The sequence below is a fragment of the Verticillium alfalfae genome, genomic scaffold, assembly GCF_000150825.1.
Source record: "Verticillium alfalfae VaMs.102 supercont1.11 genomic scaffold, whole genome shotgun sequence".
In the NCBI taxonomy this organism is placed as follows: domain Eukaryota; kingdom Fungi; phylum Ascomycota; class Sordariomycetes; order Glomerellales; family Plectosphaerellaceae; genus Verticillium; species Verticillium alfalfae.
Window position 1 is genome coordinate 1,043,249 of NW_003315028.1, and position 9,262 is coordinate 1,052,510.

Sequence of the window (9,262 nt, forward strand, 5' to 3'; positions counted from 1 at the left end):
CTCCATCGCCGCGATGAAGTGAGCGCAAGCAGCCCGTACTGACGACACGTAACAAACCCCCCAAACGTTTCACCAAACAACAACAATGGACGCACACACCCCCTACGAAACCTTCATCGTCGCCTCCCGCCACGGCGGCGCCCAGACGACCATCGACCGCCTGAACCCCCAAACAGGCCAGGCAACGCCAGCCTACGTCCTGCACAAGACGCCGGGCCAGAAGACGGCCGCCGTGCTCTACGCCTCGGCGGGCCCGAACGCGCCCCCGGCCGGCACGTTCCGGCACCACTCGCTCTCGGCGGCCACGGACGTGACCCTGCGCGGCGGGCCCCTCTTCAAGATGCAGCTCGTCGCCGAAGACTACCCCGCGCGCAAGCAGGTGTTTGCCTCGCCCGGCGGCGGCGCGCGGTTCACGTGGGGCAAGGACGCCGAGACGCTGTCCCCGCGCAAGCTGTCGTTTCGGGACGCCGCCACTGAGAGGGTGCTCGGCCGGTATGCGATGTATCCGGACGGCAGGGCCGCGGGGCCGCGGCCTACGTTTTCGCTGTACGTGCCGCCGGGGACCGTGGACATGGACATGTTTGTGGTGACGGGCGTAGCGGCCATGGATCTTTGGGCGGGAGAGGATGAGGCCGGGTTCAAGCTGCTGGGCAAGCTGTTTAGTTTCGCGGGATGAGAGGTGGCTTGTTTCATGGCGAGGTGTTCTCCGGGTTTTGTCTTTGCGATCACGAGCGGGAAGACGAGGTTAGCCATGCGGTAACTGGGCTGACTTGGGCATTTGAATTATACTCTGGTACGCAGCGCTCTCTCGCTTTGCATCATCGGTTCACTTGTGATGGGGTATCCTTTCGTCCTCCTCTTCGTCCGATGTGTCAGAGTCGTCGCCTCTGAACTCGTCATCAAACCCTTGCTCGCCAACGATGAGTTTTGTATAACGCTCCAGCTCCTCCAACTGCGCGACACAGCCCGTCAAGCTCTCGTTAAAAGCAAAGCCATAGACCTGGGCCCATTTCCCATTGGATGCGAGTGAGACGTGTAGTTCCGTTGATTTTCTATGCATCTTGTGCGCGGCGAGCTCTTCGGCTTCAATCTCGGCCATTCTGTCGAGGAGCCGTTTGCGGGCCACAGCTGCGCTGGGGAGATACCGCTGTCACATATCAGAAATCTTGCTGCCCTGTGGCGGGGAAGACGGGAATGCTTACAGGTACCTTGCGGTCAGACTTGAGAGCCCCAGCGAGGATGTACAAGTTGCTCAGGATACAAGCCACAGCATCACGCCGGTAAGATAGTAGTTTCTCAGCTGCCGCGTCATTGTCGCGAACATAGCCGGGGTCGTAGTTGAGCGCAGCCTGGCGCACAGCGATGAGATGCTCAAAGAAATTCTCACAAGCGTCGGCAAGCGCTGAATAGGGCAGCGGGTCGAAAGGGCTACGGAGGCGGAGCTCGTGCCGTGTCATGATGAGGAGCTGGCGGATTCGGACGAAGCCCTCACGGAGACGACCCTCGAGCATCTCTGAACGTTCAATGTCTTGCTTTGTGGGCTGTTTCTGTTCTTCGTAATAGACATATTTGGACAACACACCTAAGGCACGTTAGTGGGTTCGAAACACAAGGCGTGACATGACCATTCTGTACCTCTGTAGAGAACAGATTGGAAGAACAGCATGGAGGACAGAGCCTTTCGAAGTTCATGGCGCGAGACGAACGGCCATAGAATCCAGTTTATCATGACGGCGCTGACAGTGCCAACAAGAAACGCCAGTCCGCGTGTTGCAGCCATTCGAGCGGCGGATTGATGCTCATCAGCCGTGACGAGTGCCAGGGAGATGACGCTGAAAGACAGACATCCGGCAATGCCAGAACGCTATAAAAATCAGTTCAAGCCCCGCCGTGAGCCAAGAAGCAGTCATACTGACCGGATGGGAGCTTTGGGTAAAGCGATAAAGCATTGGTAGCATGTAGATGAGGGCAAAGACGGCCATGACATAGGGGTTACCGTCGCGCGCAGCATACGCGATCCCAGCCCAGACAGCCCCGAGGGTGACGCAGAGTGCTCGCATAAGAAGATCCTGCATGTTGCCACCGATCCTGGGAAAATATTCTTGTCAGCGGAACGAGAACGTCTACTCACGCTGGTCTGGTCCTCACCTCGGATGAACCATGACCCATGCCATGACGACCGCCCACCAGGACTCCTCTAGGTTCCACCAGCTTCGACTCTTCTCGAGCCAGGCTGGAATGGCCAGCAACGCAGTGAGCATGCAGACTTTGAGCGCATACTTGCTCTCGAATCCCTGCAGCCGATGCAGGATGCGCCAGATCTGGTATCCAAACTTGTTGTGTTTCGCTTCTGGTTTGGGCATCTCCTCGGCCTCCATGGTGGTCGGTGACCTCTCCAGCGGAGTTGTCGCACCTGATATGGAGCTCTTTCTTGACCTCGGAGCAGGCCGGTGTTCCCTAGACTGAATGGCTTCGATTAGTGTTGTAATGTCGTCAAAAGTCATCTTGACGTTGCCTAGAGAGGTCAGAACATTGCGTGCGAGCTGGAGGCTTTGGGTTCATACTGGCCGACACGCCTCCGCGGTCTCGTCTGATCTGCGCATTGGCGTAGTTGATGGCCTTGTGGAGAGAGTATGTCGGAAGGTAGAACTTGGGCCGTCCCGCGCTCTGCTTCATATCGTTGACGTGTACACCCAAAGTGTCTATCGAGCCAGCGGCACCACGAATGTGATGTGCAAAAACAAGAATGTTGGAGACCTCCTTGATGCGAAGTGTGTCGGGTAGGACGCCCGACAACTGTAGCTCTTGATCTGCTTGATCAAAACCGTCGATTGCCTGGCGTAAAAGATTCTTGGCCTGATCAACGTCGTACGCTTCGTCTTTCGGGGGTCCCAGAGCCGAGCGGTAGCCGGACATGTCCATGAGCGCAGCATCGCATGAGCGAATGACGCTTCTCATGTGCAACAGCATGTCCTCGGTAGGCGCGGCCAGTTTCAAGGCAACCAGTCGGAGCAATGCGTCTGGATCATCTCCCGGCATTGTTTTGGTATCACCAGAGGAAGCCTCCGTAGAGCCGTCAACATGCGTGGCAACAGCCTCAAACGCAGTGACTGTGACGGGAACGATGCCAGCCTCGGGCACATCCCAGCTCTCGAACAGTCTGGTTTCGGTCTTGAGCAGTAAAATCGAACGAATGACACCCTGTATTAGGTTGCGCAGCTCACGGACCTCGACGGGGTTATATCGCGTGAAAGATACATCGAGGCGGAGGTCGCGGTATGCGACGCCAACTGCCACGAAGACGCGGGCCAAGGACCGCCTGAGGAGTACGTTCCGCGGTCTGGGAATTTCCAGGGCGTCCTGTATTCACGTCTTAGCTCGGTTGTTCACCACCGCTGACAGAAATAGGAGTGTGATTGACTAACTTGCATGATGAGGAAAGCCTCGTGAAGTGTCTCGGCCAGAGCACGAGAGCCAGCATCGGGGAGGAACGCGAGGTTGACGACTAGAGAAATAGCCTGGCCCATAATCCATGGAATGCCGTACGACCAGAATTTGATATATCTAACCTGTTCGCCGTTCACTTCGGCGAGGCAGCTGTAGCACATGGCAATGCCGGCGGAAATCGAGAACTGGTAAAATCTAGTCCAGTAGGCTCGGATGTATGCAACACAGGCAATGAAGATGGAGAAGAAAAGGGCAAGAATAGCACCATAGCCCGTACGGGCATCCACGGTGGAATACGACAGGATGAGGCCAATGACACCCCAGGCAAGACCTGAGATGGTGCCGAGAATGGTGAGAATGGTGCCGTCGAGCTGAGGCCCCATTGGCCGGGCAGGGTGATTGATGATGACAGAAACAACCATGATGTAGTTGTAACGGCCCAGCCACTCCCTCACCTGCGGGGCAAGACATAGGCAGTACGCGATGAAGAAGGCGAGAGAAGCTTTGAAGAGCCTGACGCCCGACCTCGTGGTCATGACCTTGAAGAATACAGATCGCAGTTGACGTCTCTGTTTGGGCAGGAAGTGGTGCAAGGAAAGAGGCGGGTCTTTCGCAAAAGCGGCAGGGAGAGTAGATTCTGCATGTCTCATGAGCCTTTGGTAGTCGAGGGGCCGTTGCTTGAGGTAGATGGCGTCGAACCATCCATCGCGGATTTCCGAGATGCCGTGGGTGTCGGTATCGAGGTGGTCCTTCTCCAGGAGCTCAGCAACCATCTCCATGTCAACAGCCGAGCTTCGCCTTCGTTGGCGGTAGAGCTCTTCGGATTCGACGTTCAGGAGAGCGCTTTCTAGACGGTTACGGTCGTTTATCGTCTGCTCTCGATGGTGCGTCCAGGCTCGTCGGATGCTGAAACGACGACGCAGACCTGTGGTCTCCTGAGGCGGCGCTGGCAGATTTGCTGTGCCTGACCTCGTCTTTGCAAAGTCCACCATGGCAATGCTCTCCGTGCTAGGGCCATCGGCCGAGGGCATGGTCGGCGCCCTTGCTATCTGTGGTTGGGCTAATGGCGGAGCCGAATATTGGGATGCTTCGGGCGGCGGTGCCATCACGCGCACCGGCTCTGGCTCAGTGGCCATCAAGAATTTGCACTATGATAACAACCCGACAGCAGGCATCAGAAATTTCAGCAAATCTCTTCATTGCGAACCTGGTCGATTCGAGGTTGGGCATCAAGTAGTGGCTCAGAAGTTGAGGAAATGTTGACGCTTGGACAAATATCCAGGATCAGACTGGGATATCCAACGTGGCATTGACAAGTGGATCAGAATCATGCCTCGACTCAAGGTGATAGTTGATGTGACTGAGGTGATTGTGAGGACCAGGTATGTGCCGTTCGCGACTGAAGGCATTCGCGCCACTGCAAAGCCTCCCCACGAATCCTGCTCAGGTGTTGTCGATCAAAAGTATCCTTGGCCACTTGACCACATCCTGTTAGTCGATTGCTAGCGACGTCGCTCATCTGAAGGAGCTGATTGCTGGAGGGAGATGGCCAAGAACGGGGGCGTGAAGCAGCAGATGACCCAAGGGTGGAGCCGACCACATCACGTGATCCTCTCCGACCCGCGGGCGGTCGGCAAACCTCCACCGTCGACATCTTGCTCAACGACCACCAACCTCATCAACGTCCGCTCAACCGCCCTCAACGCTCCACCACCACCACCTACGCCTCCGCGCCGCCCACCACCCGAGGGTTCCTCGCCAACAAACGACGACACGCACAGCCGATTGATTCGAAACCCTGCCAACTTCACCCCACCCCGCCAGCGACAATGCCGGCGGTCCGACCGAGCGCTGCCCTGGCCCGCGCCGCCACCCGCGCCCTGAGGCCCGCGCCCGCCATGGCCGCGAGGCCCTTTCAGCGTCACCGCCCGCCGCGCCGGCGGCGGCAACGACTTTGACCCCCCGACCGGCTGGCTCTTCGGCGTCAAGCCCGGCGAGAAGTACGAGCGCGAGGGCTGGGAGGTCCCCTTCTACACTCTGTTCTGCGGCGGCATCGTTGCCCTGGGCGTGGTGCTGGCTTTTCAAGCCTGATACCTCGTAAGTTTCCCCCCCAAATTGTCTCCGGTCCTTGATTCAATTGGCGATGGAAGACTCTTGTGAGATGCGCTGCTTGGGCGGCATTGAAGATGATGGACGGGGATGGAAGTATCGTGGGATGAGTGATGCTGCGCCATTTGGGAATTTTCTTCGGAACCAACTGTTGCTAACGTGTCATGTGCTAGGCTCGACACCTGGGCCCTTGAGGAGGCCAGGAGGAGGTTAGAAAAGGAGGGCATCCTGCCCGACCCTTTCCCCGAGAAGAAATAAGCTGTGGATATCTGTCACTGTCTACCACAGTTCTTCGTATTTTTCGTCACGGTTAGAGGGGGAGCAGAGGAGAGAGGGAGAGAGAGAGACAGAGGAAGAGCACCGAAGAGCTAAGAGGCGAAAGCCTAGAAGTAAATTGTACATGACGTCTGGTTTTCCTATGCAAGACGCAGTCTCGACGGTTTTCGGCATGGCTAGACCTGCATTAACGACGCTCGATCGTCAATAGTATACATCTCACCGACTGCCTGGTTTTTTCTCTTTGACATGTTGTACCACGTAATGCTCGCGGCAGAGCCTTGTACCATCAAAAAAGGCAATAGGGGACATTGAAGGTGCAAAGTTGTGCGAAAAGTCTAGTCATGTATTGACTTTATCTTTCTCTTCTTCTCTAGATCTACAAATTCAGATCTTCGCTTCAAAAAAAAAATCAATCAGGGGAACCTCTTCACTCTATCTTTGTCCATGGACACCACTCAAGCCTCCACGACGTGGCTCCACTCATGCTCCTCGTCACCGTACTGCCTCGCCTCGATCCAGCCCTTCATCCTGAGCGCAACCTCGCCAGACTCCTCGGCCTCGGACAGGCCGCAGCTCACCGTCTTGCCCTTCCAGGCGATGGAGCGCACCGGGCTGATGATGGCGGCGGTGCCGGACCCAAAGGCCTCGATGAGACGCCCCTCCTGCGCGGCCTCGTCGAGCTCCTTCATGGTGTACTTGCGCTCGGAGACAAGCCAGCCCTCGGGGGCGAGCTTCTCGCGGGCGAGGCTCAGCACCGAGTCGCGCGTGACGCCCTCGAGGATGGTGCCGTCGAGGGGCGCCGTGACGAGCTCATTCTGGCCCGTCTCCTTGTTCTTGAGGGCGACAAACATGTTCATACTACCGACCTCGGTGACGAACTCCTCCTGGCCAAAGAGCCACAGGTTCTGCTGGTGGCCGCGGCTCTCGGCCTCCTGCTGGGGCACGATGCAGGGGGCGTAGTTGGCGCCAAGCTTCTTGTCGCCGACGCCGCCGGGCCAGGCGCGCACGGCGTAGTCGGTGGCCTCGAGCGTGATGGCCTTGAAGCCCGTCGGGTAGTAGGGGCCGACGGGCGAGGCGATGACGTAGAGGAGGGCCGAGCCGGGCGCGTTGACGCCGAGCGTCTTTTGCGTGCCGATCATGGTGGGACGAAGGTAGAGGGAGTAGCCGCGCTCGCTGGGGATGAAGCGCTCGTCGGTGCGCACGAGCTTGCTGATGAGCTCGATCATGGCTGTCGGCTCAAAGGTCGGCAGCGCGATGCGGGCCGACGACTTGTTGAGGCGGGCCATGGCCATGTTCTTGTCGGGGCGGCGGATCTTGCCGGCCTTGTCCTTGTACGCCTTCATGCCTTCGAAGCACTCAAAAGCGTAGTGGAACACGCATGTTGCCGGGTCGAGCGAGAGGGTTCTGTAGGGGATGATCTGGGGCGCCAGCCAGCCCTTTTCTTTCATGTAGTCTGCCGTACAAGCTTAGTCAGGCAGTCAGCGGAGAGAGAGAGAGAGAGAGAGAGAGAGAGAGAGGAGCGCAGATGGTCTTGGTAGTCTGACCTGAGAACTTGCGGCAAAGACGAGCTCTCCGGCTTGCTGAGCTTGCCAAGGTGTCTTTGTCTTCTCTATCGTGAGCTGGAGGCGTCGAAGCCCCAGCGGCTTAGCATCAGAAGACGCCACCGGGCTTGACGCTGTACTGGCGTGCAGCCTGCCATGTCGCCGGGCGCTGTGTAGGAAAGCTTCCGATACCCAGGGCCTGCCGGGCGCTGGCGCGCGGGAACAGTTGCCGCAGCATAGCAGCGGTTGGGCTGTGGAAAAAGATTTGAAGGGCCTGATGTGATGTGACGAGAGCGATTGGAAGTAAAAGGACGGGCGAGGAAAAGACAGCGAGAAGGCTGAATGACTCAATTGACAGGAGAGGAACTGTTCAAGGGTAACAGTAGAGATTGATGGGGGAATGCCGAGTGGGAAGGACAGCAGCACAAGTAGTTTCCTGTGGTCGACGAGAGTCAGAGAGAGTCGGAGCTTCATCGGAGGCTTGAGCCGTTGTTTTCCATCTTCTGTCGCTGAAGGGCGCCCCAGCGGTACGGGTTACACCAGCTAATCAGGCCGGGCACTGGCACCTGGGCCAATCAACGGCAACCGAAAGCGGCGCAAGAGGACAATGGCAGCAGAACCTGGGGCCTTCGGTACTGGGGCCACTGGGGCCGTTGGATACCTGGGTACCCAAGGCAAGGTACCTTACCTCACTTACCTTACCAGACCAGGGACCTGACGCAGCAGTTCGTTACAGGGCTCCCTGGGGCACCAACTCTTCGGCTTTAGTGGAAGCATGGCCGCTAGCGCACTCAGCTCGCCGAATAAGGGTCTCGCCCAGTTGGAGCTCCGCTTTCCGCGTGCTACATGTACTTACATGAAGCTGGGGTCCAGTCATGGCTGGCCTAGGTAGAAAGGCCAGGGCTACCTAGAGGTCATGGCTTGATGGCTACCTAGAGGCCGGAGGTGAGCGATGCAACCTGGTGCAGGCAGCAACCAGCGTCTGACCTCACCTTGGCTCACCTTGGGACTTGGCTGCTGAGAAGTGCTGCTCCCCTCCACCCCCCCAATCCTCAGCATCGACAGGTCAACCTGGACACCTGGACATTGACGCGGCTGAGCCATTCCCACAGTCTTTATCGCCAGCAACATAAGAACATCCGACAAAGCACTCAAGCCATCGTCGCTACGGCCCACGAACAAAGACTTGCCTTCCACACTACGTGCGCATCTCCACTACAGCTCGGCGCAACCTGGCAACTCGTTCGAAGACGCCCCCCCTTTTGTACGCCGTCCCGTCATGAAGGTCGAGCTTCCACACGCAGCACCGCCCCCGCCTTGAATTCGAGGTGCGCAATTGACACAACATGTTCTCTTCGGCTTTCAAGTCGATCTCCTCCACCAACATCACCGCAAACTATTCCATCTCCCAAAATTCGACATCCACCGCCGGGCCCTGGAAGATTTACGACTGCAAGAAGAAGTCCACCGGCAAGGCCTACAGCGTCTTTGTCTTCGACAAGAAGTCCCTCGACAGCCATGGCAACTCGCTGAGCCGCAGCAGTGCCAGCGCGTTCAAGCGCACGACCGAGGAGGTTGTCGAGCGTCTGAAGAAGGAGGCCTCGAGTCTTGCCAAACTACGACACCCGAGCGTGCTCGAGCTCGTCGAACCTGTGGAGGAGACGCGAAGTGGAGGCTTGCAGTTCGTGACCGAGGCTGTGACGGCGTCGCTCGCAAGTCTGCTGCAGGACAAGGATGATCAGGAACGGTCAGGCGGGGTTGGTGGCCGCTCGAGCCGATATGTGACGGAGGATTCGGAGGGCGTTCGGAGGCGGCGCGAGCTCGAAATTGATGAGCTTGAGATCCAAGAGGGACTGCTGCAGATCAGCAAGGCACTCGAGTTTCTG

The 9,262-nt window shown here is 57.8% G+C and overlaps 4 protein-coding genes across 4 annotated transcripts in view; 2 read left to right on the forward strand and 2 right to left on the reverse strand.

The window, feature by feature from the left end:
- Window positions 1-85: 85 nt before the first annotated feature.
- Window positions 86-676, forward strand: VDBG_08138 (predicted protein; the record flags this gene model as incomplete). The annotated part of the gene is made up of 1 exon (XM_003001833.1): window positions 86-676. One exon carries the CDS (start codon window positions 86-88, stop codon window positions 674-676), a length of 591 nt encoding a protein of 196 aa, XP_003001879.1.
- A 150-nt stretch (window positions 677-826) lies between these two features.
- On the reverse strand, window positions 827-4,478 carry VDBG_08139 (conserved hypothetical protein; the record flags this gene model as incomplete). The annotated part of the gene is made up of 7 exons (XM_003001834.1): window positions 827-1,147; window positions 1,203-1,582; window positions 1,636-1,864; window positions 1,917-2,088; window positions 2,149-2,470; window positions 2,565-3,360; window positions 3,426-4,478. The coding sequence occupies 7 exons, from the start codon at window positions 4,476-4,478 to the stop codon at window positions 827-829; spliced, it is 3,273 nt and encodes a 1,090-aa protein (XP_003001880.1).
- Window positions 4,479-6,290: 1,812 nt separating this feature from the next.
- VDBG_08140 (branched-chain-amino-acid aminotransferase) lies at window positions 6,291-8,153 on the reverse strand (the record flags this gene model as incomplete). Its single annotated transcript, XM_003001835.1, has 3 exons — window positions 6,291-7,288; window positions 7,500-7,627; window positions 8,074-8,153. The coding sequence occupies 3 exons, from the start codon at window positions 8,151-8,153 to the stop codon at window positions 6,291-6,293; spliced, it is 1,206 nt and encodes a 401-aa protein (XP_003001881.1).
- Window positions 8,154-8,722: 569 nt separating this feature from the next.
- VDBG_08141 (clathrin-coated vesicle protein) overlaps window positions 8,723-9,262 on the forward strand; it is a gene marked incomplete at both ends in the record, with an annotated part of 3,251 nt that continues 2,711 nt past the window's right edge. Inside the window, one exon of the mRNA XM_003001836.1 lies at window positions 8,723-9,255. Within this exon, the coding sequence (XP_003001882.1) occupies window positions 8,723-9,255 (533 nt within the window). The remainder of the gene's footprint in view (window positions 9,256-9,262) is intronic.